Source organism: Corvus cornix, chromosome 4A (assembly GCF_000738735.6).
Source record: "Corvus cornix cornix isolate S_Up_H32 chromosome 4A, ASM73873v5, whole genome shotgun sequence".
NCBI classification, from domain to species: Eukaryota; Metazoa; Chordata; class Aves; order Passeriformes; family Corvidae; genus Corvus; species Corvus cornix.
In genome coordinates this window covers 10,276,337-10,298,392 of record NC_047058.1, presented here as the reverse complement: position 1 = coordinate 10,298,392, position 22,056 = coordinate 10,276,337, and the positions used below count along the sequence as shown (strand labels likewise).

The following is a 22,056-nucleotide window of genomic DNA, read 5'->3' as shown; positions in this document are numbered from 1 at the left end:
TCACTGAACAGCCTTTCATTAGGCTAAGGCAGAATAGTCAGAAGTGTCTTTTACTTTGCAAAGGGGAAAGAATCCTCAGTTAAATGCTCACAACACATAGGTGCTGATTAAAAAAATGCCACAACTGAACAAAGCTTTTGGATGTGTATTAGGCCCTGGGCAGGAGGGTTCAATGCACTGTGCAGAGTGGTCCTGCTCCTTTATAACCCATTCTCAAGTACAGTTGGGCAGATTATCAAAATGTGAGCTACCAAAAATGAATTACTGCTCTTCTGAACATGAATATAGAGTGGAGAAATAACTCATAACTTCATAAACAACAGAAGAAATGTTATAAAGATATCAGCACTTTATGCAAATAAGAGTAGTCTTACACCTAATATGTGCACAGCCCTGACAATTCACTGCATGTAATTATTACTATCAGCATTGACAAAAATATCCCCTAAGCAAACAATACCTCAGAAGCTCCTAAGAAACCTTACCAACCACTTCTTGGCATGTGTTAACCTTTCCAGGCTGCTGCTGGTATGTGCCAGCACAGCTCTGGGATGCTCACAGCTTCCCAAGCACTCACAGCACCAGCACCAGTCACTGTGCTGGGGCACAGGGTAGACCCGAGTTGTGTTTCCAGTACACACAGCTCTGGCTTATGAAATACTTCACTTTCACCAGCCCATACTGCTCACTAAGCTGCTACCTTGGCAAGAGCTCCTACTCAGGCTCCATCCCATTCACCTGAAAGGAGCACAGATGTACTTTATGTGCAAATCCAGACTCCAGGGCTAACCTGCATCATGGAGTGGCGCCTGAGGAATGTGGCCCTAAGTACTGGAGGAGAAACACTTCAGCATTAAAGGGGATACTTTGCTGTTGTAAGAGATGACAACCCTGTTCAGTTTAACAAACTGAAGAGGGGCCCTGAATAATGTTGCTAAGCTGTACAAATCATTGACTGCTGATTTGTTTCCTTGGGCTGCTGACAACCAAGGTAAGTCAGAAACACTTATAAGTGCAAAGCAACAGCCTGTGAACACAATGAGCTCAGGCTAAGGAGGAATAAAACCTCAGGTCACCTTTCCCTCCCAATGATTCTTTGCATCATGAATCAAAGCAAAAGAGGTGGCCAGGAAAAGCTATGCATCTAGAGTTGATGAAATGAATAATTACTTGTTACTGAGTCTAAAATTCATGTCAGGAACTTCTCACATTTTTTCTTTAGAGATTAATACTTAATCATTTTATGGAGCTATTTTTCATCCCACTGTACTACCATATCTTATATACCTCCTGAAATGCAGGCTCACAGTGCTGTCCTACTCTGAATTGCAAGAAGGAGAACTTAAAAAAAAAAAAGGAAAAGAAGGTGTGATATTAAATGTCTCAAGAGAAACCAGAGAAAAACCTATCTCCATGAGAGAAAAATCCTTTAAAAACTCCTTAACCTAAATACAATACGAGGTCATTTTACCTGCTAGCTGAGTGGGTTTGTCACAAATGCATTCACATTTATTCTGCTTCTACAAAGCACTCAAGTCATCTTTATGCTTACTAAAACTGCTGATATTTTCTGGAAAGAAAAAGGCATGTGGTTAAACTGGTTTGGTAAATTCTCTAAAGCCTGAAAGAAGAAACTAAATTGGCCAAGTGTCATAGATGAAGGAAAGTACTGAAGACATAACCAATGGATTCATCCATCCATGGCGAACATCTTTAAATAACTACCTTAAATACAAAGCTTCTAAGTAATCCATTACGACTTTCTTCAAAGGCTCAAGTATTTTTCTAGGTGAAAAGGGAAATTCATGGTAAAATTTAAGGGAATTCTTGTGCAGGAGCATGCAAAACTGCTTTTCATCAGTAACCATGGCCACTGACTTCCAGCATGACATTCTGTGCATCTCTTAAGTCAAAGCTCACTGTGCTTTCAACTCAACAAAGGTATTTCCACACACATAAGCAGACGAAGACCAGGTTGTTAACCTGCTGATCAGTACATCAAATCTTCCGTCTGAAAAATGGGACTGGAACCCCTTGCATGCCAACATTCTCTCTTTGCTGTTTGAGACCATCAAAGGAAAATCACTTTAAAAGCACAAAGGCCTTAACAAAGCTAAATTCTTACACACCATTCACCCAGCATGATATAGTTCTGTATCGAAAGAAATTCAAACTGCATATGAAGTCTCTCTTTTAGTAGTAAGAAAAGAACATGCATATCATTGCTCAGCTGAGAAGCAGTTTTGGAGCATCTGAGGCCACTGTATGGAAGGAGAAGCTTTGGTTTACTAACTTGTTGAGATACTCCATTTTACTCATATATTTCTCAAGCACTGGAGAAATCTCCTTTGTGTTTGGTGTTTTTTACAACTTGCAACTACTACAGTCATTCTATTATGCTACAACAGCTTGTGCTCATTCCATAGAAGCTCTTCACCCAGTGAATGGTTCATTTGCCTGGGCTGAAAACCATCCTCTCACTACCACACCAAGCTCAAAGAAGTGTGCAGTCTTTCACAGTGTATGCTGGGAACCTGTTCCCTCATTGTGAATAAAAAATATCCCTTGTTCCATAAATACCATGGGCCACCAGTAGCAGTTGTCACTCGGGCTAAGAAAGAATGATTTCTAGGTGAAGAAAGATGCACAGGAAGAGCAAACACACAGTCATGATCCAGTGAAAGGTGATGACATTTGCAAACTTGTAAGAATACTAACATGCTAAATAACTGCCACCTTAACTGCCCTAAGGAACAGGGTGTCAAAATGTCTTTCCTTTGGAAAACTTGTGATAACCAGAACATGATACTCCACTAGAGTAGTCAAGTTCACATACAAATGCAATATTACACATCTCTTTTTGGTACATACTTGAAAATTGCTTCATCTTGATTTTGCGTTAAATAGTGATGCTTTCTTCAGTCCCACTGAGAGTACCAGCTCCCTTATGCAGATTTTAAGTCAGCAAGAAACTTTAGTTCCATGGACAGAATCAGCCCAAGTTCCCAGGTCAAGCCAGCCTGCCTTTCTTAGAGCATCCATACACCAAAGATTTACAAAGCTGTGCTGTATATGCACATGCAAAATAATAAACTCAAGAAAAGTAACTATCAGAAACTCCTAGATCTGTTGGGTGAGATGGACTAAATAAACAGGTTTCAAAAAAATCTACCCTCAGTCTTTTGCATACAGGTTTTCTTTTCTACAGCCTTCCTTTCTAGTCTAAGAAGTCCCATCTCCTTCCCAGGATCCACAAATTCCACCTTGTCTGCCCTGGTTCCAAGCAAAGTCTGTCCATCACCTCTAAGGCTTGGCTTTGTGTCAAGTCCTTGCCTTTGCCTCAGAGCAAAAGGGCCAACAATGCTTCTCATGTATCTTTTCAGCCCCTTCCCCCTCCACCTCTCATTGGAAACTGTTGAAACTTTAGCTTTGTTTCAGGAAATCTAGAAAAGTGAGATTCTGACCATTTACGCCTTGCTGTTGCAGACATAAAATCAACTGAGAACAAAAGCATCTGCCACTTAAATTACTTTTGCACACAAGGAAAGAATTAAATGTTACGGCTCTACCAGAAGTTGATAAAACATGCATATTTATGAAAAGATAAGTATTTAAAGGCATGCATTTACCCAGCTCAATTTATAAAGACAATAATCTGCAGACTTACCTCTAAGGCTTTGGTGAGTAGCAATGCTGCTGGTTTTCCTGTTCACTACATAAGATATTCAGGGCCTCAGCACATGATCCTGAGGGTTCTGGCTGCTTTCATTAGGACCACAAGGATGGACACATCCTGCTTTAGACTTACAGACATCATCTATCCTGAACCTGCCTATTCCTACTCTGTATCCAGAATTTTCTGACTCAGGTTTATGACCTGATTTCACACAAAGTCAAGTCAGATTCTGACACTGGATTCACACTCAGTGTGAAGGTGGATATGAGGATACTGTAATACCCTTTTCTTTATGAATGGGCTGACACATGTGCTTCCTTATTCTCAGAGGCTCCATGGAGCAAGACACAAATGTTTGTACATGTGCAGTTACTCCTCTTGTGGGAAAACACTGCTGACAGTAGTGTGTGTTCCAACAGCTTCAAGGGATGCTCAGGCATTGGGCCTGGGCATCTCAACACCAAACTGAGCCCACTGTGTGTACGCAATACTTACAAAGAGACACAAAGCTGCCATACAGGATACCCCCATGAACTCTGTGCTGTTGGTCTTAAGCTGCATCTTGCCAGCATGATACATCTCATGCTGGATGACTTTCAAAGCTGATTCATTCCTCCTGTTCATAAGCTAGAAAAACGGTTTAAGTGATTACCAGGGGTAAGCTAAACAAATAGCAGCTAATGGGAAAGATCAGGAGAAAAATGCTTAAGGCTCTCAGTCCACCTAAAAACCGGCCAACATTCATTCTCCCACACAGGGTCTCAATGTTTGTTTGGGCAAGGATCAGTGAAAGGGCTTTCTTCTGTATCTGTGTACCACAGAGACCAAGATAAAAGGAGTCGGTATGAGACTTCAGAGATTCAGAGGAAATAAATGGAAAGTGATTATCAAAAGCTAGATTTAACTGTTCAGGCTCAGATTATTCCTGAACATATTTAGGCAGTAAAATCAAACAGTAAAGCAATCCTGAAATATTTCAGTTAAGGTCCTGGCATGCTTCCTTAATAGAGCTTTGGTTCAGACATTATACTGTTGAAAGCAATGAAACAATGTGCCCTAAATACGTATGTCAAGGTTTGCCTCCTTGCGAGGTTAAATTACTTATATTTTATACAAACACCTCTAAGCAGTATCTATGACTTTCAACCCCATATAAATACAAATTCTAGGCATCGTAAGACGGTAAAATCACTCATTCCCAAAAGGCTGCTAGTGAAAGAAACAGATCATTTTCCTATTGCATGTAAGTACATGAAGTATGATTGTTCTTTAAATCTAAATAATGGATTTTCTAACATAATGATCCTTGCACTCTGTAGGTTCTCTATTGTAGCAGAGCATGAAAACCTGAACATACACCACATCCTTTCAAGCAAAGCCACGCAAAAGATGCCCCACTTTGTGGCGATGCTGCAAGTTGCTTTTGACCTAGAAGAAAATTCCTGCATGGCAGTTACTGGGGCACATAAGTCTCCAAATGTAGAGACCTGTGACACCTGGTCCCGTGACATGGGAGGTCTTGCCAAGATTTTACTCCCTACTGTGCACTTCCCACTATATAAAGTGGGAAAGGAGAATGAGGCAGATCATCTACATGAACGCCAGCAATTGATACTGGCGGCTTATCACCCCCATGATCCTGGGCTGCTGCCCAAAATACTCCTGCAAAAAGAGCCAAAAAACTCAGAAGAATCAAAGTTTGCAGTGACCCTCCCTTTTTTTGTCACCTTTGGTGTTTTACAGGTTCCCAAATAAGCTTTGCATGTTGCTTTATTCTTTGCCACAGACTGACATTTACAGAAGAAAATGTCAAAATTTTAAATCCTTTCATACTTCTGAAAGTGTAAGCAAAATACAATGCATCAACCTCATAGGTGCAACTGAGAAGAATTAAACAGGTATAAACATACTAGCAAACAAGAATTACAATTTTAAAATGGACCAAGTCCATGTTTAATTCTGAGAAAACTGTAAGCCAGCATTAATTCCTTTTTTCTTTATGTAAGGGATTCAGAGCAGTTTTTCAGCTAGGGGGATAACTCCCCTGCTCTGAAGAATAAACATGCTAATGAAGTCAGCTATTGATTCTTTTGACATTTGACTGAACAGCAGGTGCTGAATTCAGGGTTTACTAATGCTGGTGTAGCTGCTACCCCTATTTTTATTTTCCCCTTCATTGAAGAATGATCTTTATAAAGAAAATAAAACTTCCTGACATGCAGAAAGACAAAACAGAGTCTAAGGAATGAGCTATACAGAAGGAGGAGTTCCTTTGCACCTCTCTGCTGATGGAAGGTGCTTATAAACAGGAGTCAGTCATTCTGTTAGTTTACATTCTTCATTGCCGTTTTCAGGAGAGTTGGTCCACCAGAACCCAGCATTCTAAAATCCGTAGGAATCCCCCAAGTACTAAAGCACAGTTCTTTTAGAGTCCATAAAAATTAATCCTATCCCACATTTTGCAAAAAAAAGTTACATTCTACATATGAGTAATTTTCAGTGCAACTCTTACTTAATCAAATAAAAAAATCCATCAATTTAATTTTGTGCAAGTTATAATGAGCCTGGTTCTACATACCACTTCTTTTATCAGCTCCAATCTCTCATTCTCCAGGGAAAGCAGTACAGAAGTGTCTTGTCCCTTGATAGCAATAGATAACTAACCTCATTTTGTAAAAGCAGAACTCAACAGAGTTGTTCTTTGTCTCCAGCAGAAGCAGGGAATCAGACCTCATTGCCTTGTACTGAACCCATTTTAAGGCAATTTGATGCCTTACACATGATCATTGAAAAGCTCCCAGTTGTACCTTTTTTTCCCTCCCCACTCTTTTCACCTGGCAGTTCTTTATGCAACAGAGTACTACGAGGTTTCATATTTAGAAGAAATAGGACTAGTCATATTTTCTGAACCTGTATTTTGAGGCCTTCTGCGTCCTTACGTACCCATTACATTCAAGTCAAATTTTTGTCTTTTCGGTAGCAGTAGGGATTAAAGATGTAATTGTTTTCAAAGCAGACATTTTCAACTCTCCTTAGACAAATAACTCCGGGCATTAGAGTAACACTTCCCTGCCTCAGCCTTCATCTAGCCACTGTTAGCCAATGAAAAAAAAATATTACCCAACAATAACTTTATTTATCACGGCTTTTTTCCTTGACTTTAGGTCTTGCTAGATACCTATCGATAGACTAAATCAAAACCAAATGACAAAGAACTTCAGATTTAGTGAGGGGTTTGGTTACAATGCCATAAAAAAACTGTGATGTCTCTATACCTCTGTCCAGACTGAGCTGCTATTGAGTAAGAAGGCATTACACGAACACAGTCAGCCACTTCTCTGTCTTGTGATGACTCCTACAACCTGAAGAAGGTGAAGACTTGATGCAAATCACAAAAATCACTTGGTGTGGTTTTGTTTAAATGATCTGCCTGACAGAAATCAGTTTCTTTGTGCACAGTAGGTATGACAAATCAAAATAACTTAGGGAAAAATGCTTGTGTTACATTGACAGATGGAAAGCGAACAATCTGTACAAAACTGTGTTTCTCTGGCAAAAATAAACCAAAATGTTATTTAACATTATGAAAGTTTAAATAAACAAAAGCTTCAATATTATAGTTCATCATACCATTTTCATAATTAGGAAGTATTTCACACTTTCAAGCAACAATAAGGTGTTTATGAAACTCACAAGTTTCACACCCTCTGCACACATTCACACCTGTGTTACTCCAGTTCACTGAATTCAGTGGAACAATATCTGATTTAAGGTAAACCAAGAGAAGAAACAGACCTGAAGACTAAACCTGAGGGTTTTGATGAAACATAATCCACAGCATCAGATACAAAAGGTGACTTTCCTGACAAGTGCTATCCAAATTCTTAACAGCTTTCTGTATGTAACTTCGCCTCATCTCACCCTGACATAATCTTAATTAGCCTTAGTCCTACTGCAGAGAAGCCTACCGAGGCAGTTACCACCATACAATTAATCAGATATTTTGCACGCATCACAGCAACCAACAGTGTCAACTTACTGATGTGAGTTAATACAAACAGAAATCAACCCTGCCTTTCCCTTTCACATGAGCTAAAAGCATGTGGCATGGAGTGAACATATGACTATTTCTTCTACACATCACCTAATGTCCTTTTTTCCTTTGGCAACCATTTCCTAAGGCAGCATTACTCTGTGCAAAGTATGCTTTGGGGTTTTTTCTGCTGGTACTAGGAGAGAAATGTGATTTGGTATTTCTCTTAAATTGCTGTTTCTTCATAGAAGAATAAGTTTATCAACTGAAATTAGCAATGATAAGACATAATTCTTGCTGGTGAAATTCGAGAATCTCACCTTTTTTTTCCTGTGTGCTTTAGCAGTTTTTAAGAAACTGAATTTTACACCTTCACATAAATATACTTTTGAGAGCACGATCTGCAGCCATCATCTCATAACAACAGAAAATATTATTTTATACTTAACATAAGTATATACAATGTACACACTAACTCAACTGATTAAAAACTTCACCACCTATCTATGTAATTATACATCTTAATTTTATTCTATTGTTTGAGATTTATCTTTTGTCTTCCTTGCAGGAGCCAAACATCACAGTATTGTACATAATATCTCTGAGGAGGAAACCATCAAGTCAAGATTACATGACTTGATGGCAAAGAACAAAAGAAAACAAATTTACAAAGCTCCATTTTCCTAAGTTTAAACCAAAAGAGTTCAATAAAACCACAAGAAGGTTTACTCAGTTTTGTATGGCATGTGTAATATGCTGTGGTATTCATTAGTAGTATATGCAGTTTAACACATGGTGGTGTTTCACTTCAGCAGAACATGGTAAAGCTACTTGCAACAACAATTTAGTCCATATATAGTATTCAATGTAAGAAAGAGTAGTCCAATATTTAGTGATTTCTCAGGTTCTCTATTTAGTGATTTCTCCGGTTCTCAGTGAGATTATAGTCTTAGAAAGGCACTATTTAAATGATAGTTTATTTCAGGAACTGCCAATTAACTGCTTAACACATTCTCTCTACAGTGTTTGTGCCCCAAAGCAGTTAAGTATCTAAGACAGGAATTATTAAAAATTGTGACAGCTCTAGTGTTTGCATTTCTTAGCAAAAGAGCATGTACAGTCTATTCACTACCTGACACAAGCAATCATTCCCCATTATTACTGTCCAAACTTTTGGGGTTTTTTTGTGTATTTGAAGGCCTATCACAAGAAATTGGTGAGCTTACTGGAATGGCCAAATGTTCTAGGTGCTGTCATACATGATTATTACTCCTCAAAAAAAAGAATCTAATGTCCATTTCTCAGTACCTAATTGCCCTGCATCTCTCTGATAGTAAACTTCTTAATTTATTGTAATTCTAGAAGATTTAAAACTCTGATAGGATGGCTACCAAGTTTCTATTAAGTAAAATAAAACAGCAGGAAGTGAGGCTAATAAACTGTTCATTTTTTTCCCCATTTCAGCAGTCAGGAGCTATGTTACCAAACAGCATAGCATCAACTAGGAAGGACAGATAAGATGTAAGTTTATCCCAAACAACTTAAAGCCCATCATCAAGCTACCTATATTGTACTGATGCTTCTTCCATCCTAAAGACACAGTTGTCCTTTATCTTCTAGCCCTGTGCTACATTTTATAATCCTACTGCAACCTTCTAATTCAGATTTGTTACTCTGACAGTCAGAATGGCTGACATAACACAGGGCCAGCGAACACCCATGTGAGATGCTGGAGGTTCACAACAGGATTTTGGTTAGTCATTGTAAGGTTATGAGTAAAGTGTTCCAAAGGGATTAGCCATCATAATAAACTCATGATTAGACTGTGTCTACCTAAAGATTGTACACACTGAAAACTGCAAATAAATGCAAGTTTGAGACTGCAAGTCTCCGCTCCTCCTCACTCCCATTATTATCTCAGTTAGTCGGATAGTCATGTCATCTAGACAAATTCTAGTGAACCTCTCATTGTTTTGGATGATTTTTTCCAGTCTAAAGTGCCAAATTTCTTGAATGACTGGTGAAACTCTTTTGAAAGCAAACTTTATTAGCCTAAATCATGATAAGTTTCATCAGTCCCAGAACAAATGGCATTTTACTTCATCACTTACTGTAAGTTCATTGTATTTGGCCACATCAAATAAGCCTTTCTTACTCAGACAAATGGCTTATTCACAGGAGCTTTCATTTAAAAGTGGACTAAGCCAGAAAAACAGATGTATGGGTAGTGGTTTTACAAGATTTAAGAAGTAATGGCATTCTTAACTTCTCCATATTTTCCTACTTAATCTCACTGCTAGTGTTTTTCAGTGCTAGAAATATTTAACACCTCCAAATCACTCAGAAAATTTGAAACTCTTGGCATTCACCTAAATCAGACTGAAAATTACTTTATTTCAATATATGATTTTTTAGGTTTTGGTTGGGTTCTTAACTGGGTGATGCTACTATTCTTCAGTGTGAAAAGTACACCCACTGAAGACTTAATCCTTAACAATATGCAGTAGCCTAAGGAAATTTTGTCATGGAAGCCAAGAACAGAATCTAAGCTTCTTTGTCTCTATCGAGATCACTTTGATCTGAAAAATTTCTTGAAGCTGCAAATCATAAAGCTGGTAAGAAAGGCAGTGGCACATCTATTTGATACAAAAAATGCTACACAAGTGTAACAGAGCAAATTCTGTGCACTCAGAGCAGGTGGAAGTTGCAAGATTCCTCACAGAAAATGTTTTCTGATGTCTAGATCTCTTTTTGACATATTTGCTACATTTTCTGCTTATTAGTAGTTAACAATTGGCTTAAGTGTGAAAACAGTGGTTTTAATATGTTTCCACTTAGTTAAGTGTAACTCTGGTCATTCTTGGCATGTATCTCAATTTGTCTCTTGGAATGTGAGATATCTAGAGCATCTTTTCTCCAGCTGAGCCCTAAAGCATCTTACACACTGTATGCTTAGACCACTATTGATGCTTAGACATCTCCAGAGCATATCTTAGCATGGATTGCCTTTGTTCAGTGACAGGAGAAATGTCATTTATGTTAAATGGCGTGGGATTTGCAATGTCATGCACAGTGGAAGGTCCTGCTTATCAGCCTATTTCATAGTGTCGACTCTATTTATTTTGGAAGGACTCAAACACCCTGGCAAGTGTGGAGTCTGCAGTTCCGTGGAAAGCAGGCATGCCAAATTGAATATTTACACTGTTAACACTATACTCAGACAATCTCTTTAAAAATGATCAGTAATATGAAGATGCCTCCTTTTCATTTATCCATTCATTTTAGTTTCTTCAGAACAAACTTGTTTTCTAGGACCATCAGAATGTTCTACCTAAATCCAGAAGAAAACTGGGCTGCACCTACTGATGATGGTAGTACTTAGAGCAAGCTATGAAACAGAAAAATCAGTTAAAATGAGGGTGCTTACCCCGTTCTGTGTCATAGAGGTACACAAACTTTTCCCACTTATAGTAAGTCAAGAGACTCAAGATGGCTCCTTTTAATGCTGGCCGCATCTGGATGACAAACTGCACATCTGCATCTGTTGGGAAGCTTGGTGTGATGAAGGACGTGTGAAGGGCTCCACAGAACGATGTCAGGGTATTCATTGACATCTGGTCATAGAATCCAAAGATGGCATAAACTCCTCTGGAAAACTGTGAACAGACTAAGAAAGACAGACAAGGGTGTTAGAATCTGAAATATAATGAATGCAATCAAACTTTCAAAGTATATTTGAGGTAAGCCTTCTAACCATTCCTGAAATTATCCTGTATGATGCAGCAGATGGAGTGAATTAATGAGATAATATATACTAATTTCAATGCAGCAATAAATTGTACCAACTTTGTAGAACTTAAACTGGCCTGAACACATTTATTTTTGGTTGTGTTTTGTCCTGTGTTGTTACAATCCACTAATCTCTCTTTATTCTTTAAAAATGAACATGACATTGCCTGTCTGTAAAATACCTTTCCTTCCTTGAGTAGCACCTTGAGAGCTCTGTGAGGAGCTACATGACAGATGTCAGGTCTGCCTAAAAGTCAGAATGTTAACGTACAGCTTTTCCTGGTATCCAAACTTGATTCAGATCTGATTCATAAAAATCAGGATGTTTTATTCCTTTATAGTCCACAACTCTGAAATCTCTGTGTGGTCTTTTTCAGTGAGAAGTTATGGTGGCTTCTTAACTGAGTGTTAAAATCTTCCAGAAGCAATTTGGAAAGTCTGTGACTTATTATATGACAACACAAATGAGGAACCCATATTGTTGCTTCATGGGATTAAAGCTGATATCCCATAAGCTGAAGGCTTTTAGTCCTTAACCATTCTGCTGTCCTGAGGAACTCATCTTGTACCAGAAAAAAATCAAAATTCAGACAAAGATGGTCTTTTTTCACATGTATTTATCTGGGAAAACACTTCATTATTTCCCATCCCTTACAGAGATTGAACAATGACCATTTTGGACAAAAATGAAAGTATTTCAATTTGTAAACATGGCCAGCTACATGGACATTGCAGGAAAAAGAATATCTTTGTTGTTCAGCTCTGTAGGAAAAGTGCAAAATTCTTGTGACCCTGGCTTCTTTCCATGGAGGGAGTCTGCATCAGAGATAGCAAGGGAGCCGGATCTGTGAGGTGCTGGGGCTCTGGATTATAAAAAGACTGTACAACTGCAATACAATACAGCACAGCAGCACTTCTAATCATACCATTGCTGGACGGCGATGAGCAAGTCCCATTTGTACTGAAAAAAGTTTCCCAGAAAAATGTTCATTCAACATTAACAATTTTACTTGTCAAGAACTGGATTTAACAACAATTTACAACAAGCCCCATTGTCTTGGGGTGATTTTATGGTGCTACTCTATTCCCTAATCATCTACTTTATGCCCAGAAATGGCTGCTGTAGCTCTAAGATGAGCCAGGGACGAGGCTGGAGCCTGGGAACCCCGGGCACGGGCTCTGTTCAAACTCTCTTTGCTGGGTGTGCTCAGCACAGCATGGACCGGGACATTATGTTGCTCCTTTTGTTGGATTCGGTTTTGCTTGCTTAGGCAAGAAGCTTCTTTTTTTATTTCCCCACCTTTTCCCTGGACTCCAGCAGTTTCTTTGTTTCTTTTTTTTCCTTTAACTGTTTCGGTTTGTTCTTTTTTTCCCCTCGCTCTTGGAGGGAGGGGGCTGTGCCAGACAGTCTGGGCCTCAGGAAAGACGGAGGCAGCAAAAGAAAGGACACCAAAACCCACCAGCTTCGCCTGCTGTGAGGAGGAGACCAACTCCAGAAAGGTTCCCATCTATTCTGCCCGAGCATGAGCTCCTGTTCCTCCCCTGCCCTGAGACAAAGGGGGCAGCTGCCATCTTTGCCTCCTGGCTACGCGGCCTAGTGGGTGGTGGGAGTTAAGGTTTTGAAATTTCAATACCTAGCATTTATTCAATCCTTTTCTGTGCCTTGTGGGCACCCTTTCTTTTGTTAATAATCAGTTCAGGTTTTTTTCACTTTCACCCACTGGTATTCATTTCTCTTATTGGCAAATGGGATTATCAAAGCCCTTCTCTTTAGAGGAAAAGCTCATTCCAGGGCGTTTTCTCCTAAAATTTGTCTCTAAACCGAGACACCCATTAAGCACTTTTGCAAACACATTGTATATTTAACTTTGCAAAAAGCAAGGGGAAGTAATTACCAGTAAGGAAGACGTGACTTCTACACAGAAATGTACAGCATTGTTACTTCTGAAAGTACCATCACATTTCCCATCATAAATGCTACCATTCAGGATCACTAAAAACTGTTAAAGTAATTTTAAAAAGGATTCTCCACAATATCAGCTCATTGACACAGCATCATGGAGAACATCTAAAATCGGCAGTCAGGTGTGAAAATTCGATTTTCTTCCTGGAGCTCTAGATACAAAAACTAGAAATGTTGTTAAGGAATTTCTTTAAGTATTTAAGCCACTGTAACACGACATGACTAACTGTGAATACGAGCAGCAAATAACAGCTGGTGAGACACAGAAAGGAATTAAAAGGTGATAATTTCTGAAAGGAAAGTTTGCTGAGGTTCTCAACCACAGGAAAGAAAATATATAAAAGAAGTTATAGTACAGTAAGAGTTTATTCCCAGAGGCATGACTGAGGAATTAAATACACTGTTTAAAAAGGCATTTTGTTAAATTATATACCAGCAGGATATAAAGCAGAAAAGCTACCATAAAAAATTATCTGCTGAAGTAACAAATAAAAAGCATTAATTTACAGGTGGAAAAAAGGGAAAAACAAAAATTACATTAGAAAGTCTGGCAGTCTCCAAATCATTTAAATGGTGTGTAAACCCTGTAATTCCATGGGAATAATCAGTGAAGTGGGATTAATGGAACTGAGCATTCTCACATACATTGAGCCTGTACCTCACAGATCAAGCTTCTTTTACATATTTATTAGTGGCCTAGTTTACCAGTTTTTATGCAGATTCCGTACTGCAGAGAAAAGCAAGTATTCCAGGAATCATCCCTTCTTGCAACGTAAACAAACACATTCACAAAGAACTCCTGATCCTAAAAACTGAGAATACTTCAAACAGTCCTGGATTCACCCGTTATTTCTTAACAGGTGTAAGACTCAGGAATACTTCTGAACTGTGACTCAACTGAATTAAAGTATATTTTCCCAGCAGATTGTGCTCGTTTATGCAAAGAGCCCATCCGCAAGTGGTGAGTAATCTGAGAAAAACACTGTCTGTGAACAACCTGACTAAGCAGGACCTTCTCCAAGTAACACCTTAGAGGCAACACGGAGCTGCTGCTCACATGGAGGTGAGAGCTTCTGATTTGGTCCCCACGTATTTGCAATTATTTTTCCTCCTGAAGGATCACCAAAAATATCTTCTAACAAATGCAACTGCCCACTTTTATTTCCCCTGGTTCAAGTTTGTATTCACTGCAGATTTTAAAGATTAATCCTTTGACAGACTATCTGTCTTCTATTAGTAGCTTATTATTCCTGACTATCTATTCTGCATGCACGGTAGGATGCCAATTTAGTTTTACCAGCCCATTAAAAGGCAAACAAACCTTTGTTTTTATAAGGAAAAGCTAAAAGGCCAATTATCTTGGTCCTCAATGTTCATTTGCATTTTTGAACTCATAGTTTTGTTAAAATTTTGTAGCATTAGGTCTTTCACACAGTTTGTGACCTAATCTCTGTGATCAGACAAATCTATGGAATATCCATGAACCTACAGTGATATTGTTACTCGTTTTCCAAAAAACAAATGTGTAATTACATTCATTTTAATTACACTATTATTCTAACATCACTGAACCCCAAGAAAAATTTTTAAAAGGCTAACTAAGCTTTAACCTTAAGCTCTTTTTACAAACTACTTTCTACTGACAATCAGAACAATCTTCGGGCTTGAGTATGAATTTTGGTATTTTTCCTTAATTAATCACAGTTGATTTATAGGGTTTTTTCCCTATTTGAAAAACGCAGATGGTCAAACACTTACTTTGGCTGTTAAAGAAATTATTTGGACAAGTCCTAGTGCAATCTCATTCCTCAAGAAAAAAAGCAAATTTTTTTCTGAGCTTTGAAACTGCTCTTAGTTATGAGGATGCACATCTGTTTCCAAGGACAGCACATAACCAAGTTGCTTTATAACCTGTTCTGAAAAAGTTTCAATGTCCACAAACAAGGGAGAGAGGTCCTGAGCAGCAGCTATCCAATGGGAGATAATGATAGGCCATTATTTTGGCATTAGGTGCAAGGTGAGTATTTATTAATGGAGATTTAACACTGGACTTGTTCTCAGAGTGAGCTGCCACATGCCATCATGTCCAGGAGAGGAAGTGATGGTATGACAGAAGCCCATGAATTCTCAAGCATGCCAAGAGAAGATAAGAAACTTTCAGGTCATGGCAGACTGGTATTTCCTACCAAGGAAGGAAAATGCTCAGAGCCGGAGTGATAACAGTGGTAAGCAGAATTTACTTAAAAAAAACCTAAAACCAAACAACAACAACAACAACACAACCTAAAAAACAAAACAATCACAAAAAAGAAGGGGGGAAAAAAACAACAGACCCCAAAACCAACCAACCAAAATGCAACTGAAGCCAAATAAATAAAAATCTTAGTTTCCATCCTGAATAGCAGCTGAGCCATCCTAAGCATCAGTGTAACCCAATGAACCCAGACTTCTGTTTTACTTGCATTTCCATCCTCCCTCCAGTCAAATCAGGCCCACCACTGAAACTTGCTAATATTAACCAGATAAGTCTTTTTTTGCTCTCAGATCCCAGGAAGGCTGCAGGCCAGAATCTCAAAAGACACCCCACTTCACACAAGTTATTAGACATTTTATGTCTTTTTAAAATTTACTTTTGCTTTACTTTTACCTTTACTTCTAGTTTTTCTGTGTTTTAGTGACCGTGAGTATTCCTGACACAACAAGGTTGTGTAGGACCTGACATTTCTCCTGTTTATTGCCTGGAAGCTAAAGACATAACTTCTCTGACACTTTTTTTTTTACTTCCAGTTCTTACTATAAACAACTGAAGCATTACTAGGAATATTTACAAGTAGGTTTGGATTTTGTTTGTTTAAAGAAAATATGTATATAGCTAACAAAAGAGATATGTTAATAGTAGATCATAATACACCATTTCCTCTGGATGGTATCATTAATAACTGAATTGTAAAAGTCAGCAGGATCCTCCCAGGTGTGGCATCCAGTGCACTTCTGCCCTGGATGCAAAAGCCCGGTAGTTTCGGAGTCAGGGGTTGGAGGTTACAATACCTCAGACACTATTCCTTCTTCATTACTCTTTTTATGAGCAAGTAATTTCCCCTTTGTCCATATCAATTTCTTATAAAGTAGGTCTGACAAAATCACCCTGTGTCACAGGGGCACTGTCAGCCTGTTTCAGCGATACTCCCACAGCTCTTTGGGAGTGAAGGCACGGTAGGAGCTCCATCTCAGCTGACATTATCGCGTGTTGCTCATACCCGTTCCTCAGTTTTGTGCTCTGTGTTTCCCTCAGCTGTGAAATAATTTTATTCCCTCCACTTTCTTCTGCCAATTGTCTTGGATTCCAGACAACTCTCACTGCCAGCTTAAGCCAACAGACTAATGGGACTACTTTATAATGGAATAATATGCAGCCTATTTCAGAGCAGTTGCCATTTTCTAGGGCTCCATCCTGACCTCCTTGTTGTAATAAAGCAAGGGTTACCATTAACATTACCTCTTACAGTAAGAACACACTTACTCTTAGAGAGACAGACAATGCCTCCACTGCTTTCTTTTGCTTTCATTTTAATACACAGAATGAAAAGCAACAACTCTCTCTACCTTGAGCCCTGAGTAGATCAGCACAGCAGTGCCCCTGAATGCAGAACGAGCTACTTTCAGGGGGCTCCAGGCAATCAGACTTGAGAGCTTCCTTTAAAGACCAGCCCATCATCCTAAAAATTTAAAATGATGTGAACCATGTTTACCTATAGCAAATAAAACCATCTTTTGCATTTTAATTAAGACACTGAATTCTGTCATGAAGAAAATATTGTTTAAAATTCAGGCGAGAAAAGATGCATTTCTGAAAACAGCTATTCCTGGAATAGTTAACAGGGAACATTCCTGGGGGCAGGAAGGAAACAAGGAAGCTACAACTTGAAATTCTGAGATATTGGCTACTCATCCTACTTAGAAAAAGGTAAGCCCTCACAAGCAAAAAAATATCCCCTGAAAACAAAAAAACCCCACCAACCCAAAACCTCACAGCAGAGCACAAAACAAAACCATCATTTACTCTTGTTACTTCATTTATGGCATGAACTCAATAATAAAATTGCAATGTTTTATCTAGTTCTTTTTATAAAGAACTACTCAGATTGCTTTGTTCTATCTAATGTCTTCTTCAAATATACACAGTTCCTTCAGTTTGCATTTCTTTTTAGGAGAGCAAATAAAATAAAAACAGCATGTTCAGGCAGCAGGAGGGGGATATTAATAAATTGCAAATGAAAGGCATAAGGATTAATCCATTCATATTTTACAAACCATTTACTGGAAAGTAATTCAAAACACATGTTCAGATCCAAGCATTGCTGAACACTCTCTGGTCAAGATCCTGTTCAAGATTACTTTGGTCACCACTTCACAACTCCATCACACACTGTTAAAGAAGGCTTTATTTCTTATCTGCTTTTCAGGATGACTTTGGAACCCTGATCCCCATTATAGTTCCTTGGTGCTGCCCATCACTACAGCCTTGGTTTCCTTCAGTGTGCCCAATTACTTATGACATACTTGACTCATTAAACTTTACACATCTTGGCTTTTATATATATGACTGCAGTCAAAAAAAACCCTAACAATGTACATGAATTTGTTTGTGGGATCTTCTCTTCACACTGAAACATTTGTGTGAATTTTATGAGCATATGAAAAATGCCGGCTTTCAATGACACAAATAGGCTGCTTAGGCTGTAACGCTGCTAGTGGAAACACCAGCAGCACCAAGTCTCACATGCCATGATAAGGGTATTTGTCCATTAGCACAGCTTCAGTCAGATAAAAGCAAACCAGGATCAAAACCTCTCTGGCCCAAACTGACAATCTGATGTATATGCAAATGAAAGCGTTGGTATTTAAAAAACTAGCTAATATATTCAAAATGCCAATAAAAAGGGCATTCTTGAGTATCAAACTCCAAGCAGGCTGAACACAACCTTGATTTTACTGAGACAGCTGTGCTTAACTTTCTGAAAACTGTTCTAGTCTGAGAAGGTACTGCAGGTAGCCTGAGCAGCTTGGAACAGGCAATGCTACTTGTGCTGCTGTTTTCTACTCACCTACTGTTTTCAGGTTACTGGCCACAACGCTAAAAAAAAACAACTTTTTTTTTCTGTAGAATCTTGTTAAAACTCAAGCACAAAATGAGTCTTGTGTTCCACAAAAAAATTATAATGCATGTTTTTCATAAAAAAAAGGAAAAATCACTGCCACTCAGAATCTCTGTATTTATGACACATTTCTGATGGTGGAAGAAACCCAGGAGTCAATCCAGATGGCTTCCAGGAAGTGTCAGCCTCTTCTCAGGACCAAATTAAGGATTTTGTTTACTTGGGAACCCTGTTACACACTGATTTTTTTAAATATACCATTGATTCTGAGTACTGTTAGAAGATTCCTTTTGGAAGGCTATGAGTCAGATAATCATGACTTATTTTGAAGTATAAACCATTGGAGTTTGAAAGAAATAAAATAGAGGTTTAAGCTTAAAATGGATTAAAGGTGAGAGAAGATATATATGTGCCATAAAAATCAACTGCTTTTTTTGGAAGATGATTTAAAAAACATGTTAGGTACTTAAGGACTAAACTTAGATACGTGCTGACCAGAATACTACACTACCTTGCTTGTGTCTTTACAAGATGGATTTCAAGCTCTGAGACCAGGCACCACAGACTATAGCCAAGTTTTCTATTCTTAAACCCATCCTGGCAATTCACCATCTTCTACTGTTAACAGAACACTTTTCATCCTGATTCCCACCATCCCCACAAGCTGCTCACAAGAAGCATTTCTTCCAAAGGAAATACATTAAATACATACCACACAGTTTTAAACAAAGAGCTTTTAGAAAGAAGACTCTAACACTGTGGTAGAAGTCAAATTTAAATGCTGTGGATTTGTGTTATTTGTGAACTCTTCTGCTTCCTGCCTATGGAGGTCTTGACACCAAAGTAGATGCTTGCAGGAGAAACAGCAAGAGGCTTCTCTTGGCAGACAGTTAAACTCACTGCTGGAGAGAAATGGAAAGGCATTGGTATCTGCCTTTTATACCCTGGTGAAGAGATGTTTCTGCTCAGCTACTCCAGCATGATCAATGCCTTGCCAACAGCAGCAGTATGCACAATGCCAACACTCTGTTCCTGATTGCAGCTCCACCATCCTGGATGCTTAAGATTTATGGCACCAGCCTCCCTCAGGTTCAGAGAGTGTTACAGACTTAATGAGTGGATGTAAAGCAGTTCATTGAGCTCTGCCCTTCGAGAAAGCTTTAGCCTATCCTATACACATAACCACACACTCCTTTCTCCATGAACCACAGGAGATGAGCTAACACCTGTGTGGGGGAGCCAGAGGACCTGGCAATGCTTTCTGCAGGAGAGTCTAAATATATTCACAGCAAACAACAATCACTTGCATTCTTCACATCCAAGACTCCAACTCCTATTTCATGACTAATCTCTGCAGAAACACAGACAGTGTGCATGCAACACAAATATGTAACACTCACTCAAGTGAAATAACTTGTTTCCATCTGTTGCACCATTTGAAATGCTCTTAATTTAATCTCCTGTCATGCCTGCTCGCTGTGATCACTTTGGATTGTAACTGTATCTCTTATTTTCTGAAGCAATTTTTCGAAAAATGTTGGTCAGAGGAAAATATAAAAACCCCTGTTCTTTCAAAAATTGTCCAGTTATAACACACTAGAAAATTTAGCAGCCATTTATTTAAAAGCAGGCAATATAGTATAATAATATGCATAATCTAATAAACACAGTAACATGAATGTTTCTGTAAGTATATTCAAAGTAATAAGAGTTCCACAAGCCATTAATTCCATTGCCTTGGAAAAAAGACACGCTCAAACAAGCATTTTTAATACAAACTTGACAAGATGTGGTAGACCACGGAGTACCCACTTCACTATTGTTACCTTCCTCAGAGACGACCTATCTTAACAATACTTTAAACAACAGGCTAAGGGCAAGCAAGAGCTTTGTGGTATGAAGAAAAAAATAAATCACACCTATCAGAAAAGGGCAGCATTTTGCAGTTGAGGATGTTAGGCAGAACACAGGGTTGAATCAAAGAGCAGCAGTTAAAGGCAATGCTGTGCCTCAGAGCTGCGAATCAGCAGCCACGACCTCCAGCACCCCAGTACTCTGAAGGGATTTCTTGTATCATTGGAACATCTCAGTGTGGAGGAAGTAAAAAGGCAGAGGCATATTATTAAATGTATGCTTGTTCAGCAGATCCTTCCCTAAGTGATTTCAGAAGTTGACTTCATTCTGGGCCACTGTGGTGAGAGGCAATAAATCAAAACAAGGCTCTGGCGGTGTGATGAAAGATGAGCTGAGTCTGCTGAGGTGCTGCCATTTATAGGCCTGTGGGGATATATTACAGAGGATGAGATAGAAGAGGCCAAGTGGCCGACACACCTGAAGCACTGAGCTGGGTAAAATTCACCAGGAGGTGAAGGTCACAATTAGGTTGTTCAAGGAGAAAGGGGATGCAGACGCCAAAACAGCAGCTGTGCAAGCAGCCTCCAGCTCTGGAGGGTTTCCAGCTGGCTCTATGTTTGCAGAGCATGGTGCTGACAGACAGCCAGTTTATCCAAAGCAACAGTCCCTCACACTTTCCTGGAGGCCCTGCAATGATACTCCAGCAAGCACTGTCCCTGCAAGTACACCTTGGACTAGTGGACTGGATTTCACATTTCCGTATCTCCTCCCCTGTTCTACTCAAAGTTCATGGGGCTATGCAATTCTCACCCTTGTGTTCCACTGCTTTCAGCTTATTAGTCTTGAGAGGCTTCAGATCAGTCAATGCAGAAGCAGAAACAGGATGGCTGTGAAAACTGGCTTCAGCAGCCAGGGAAATTATTTGAAGATGCTCCTTAGAGGTCCAATAAAGCACCCATCAGTATCACTGGAGAAGTTCACATGGAATTCAGTGAAACCTGGACTAGAACTGAGAGACCTATTCACACTGAAAGTGCAAACTACAAAAATGCCACATCAACTTCCCAAATGCCCTTACAAAGGCATCCTCCCATCTATTTTTGTTCTCATTCTTGTTCCTCTATCTGCCTTAGTCCTAAGAGTTCTTCCTGCTACCAGCCTCCTGGACCTTCACGATCACATCTGGCAGTAATTCACAGACCAGCACCCTCAGCTAAGCCAGTGCCTTATTTACAGGGAACAAAAAGAATATTATTCTTTATAAATTATGCATAATCACTATTTATCAAGCTGGGTTAATTGGCACATAACAAAAGACTCGACTGGTGAACAGCTGAATAATGTGGAAGCCAAAATTGATGGAAATGGTACAGCAAAAGCCTGATTGTGAAAGAAAAGTGACATTGCTACATGTTAATTCTTAACTGATTGCTGCCCTTTCAGAGGGGGAACGGGAGGCCAAGAGTGACAGACCTAGTTTGAAATTATTTGTTAATCTCAGAGGGTTTGGACACATTGTCATAGCTTTATATACTGGTTCAAAGTCTGCTCCCAGCCACTTGCATAGTGAAATGTTAACATGGTG

At 39.0% G+C, this 22,056-nt stretch overlaps 1 protein-coding gene across 7 annotated transcripts in view; it reads right to left on the bottom strand.

Moving 5' to 3' along the window:
• GRIA3 (glutamate ionotropic receptor AMPA type subunit 3) overlaps positions 1–22,056 on the bottom strand; it is a 149,629-nt gene that overhangs the window by 104,415 nt on the left and 23,158 nt on the right. For all 7 annotated transcript variants that reach the window (XR_005604668.1, XM_039571840.1, XM_039571838.1 and 4 more), the window contains exon 3: positions 11,137–11,376. Coding sequence is in view for 6 of the 7 variants with exons in the window: in XM_039571840.1 (XP_039427774.1) it covers positions 11,137–11,376 (240 nt within the window). In the remaining variant the exon portion in view is untranslated. The remainder of the gene's footprint in view (positions 1–11,136; positions 11,377–22,056) is intronic.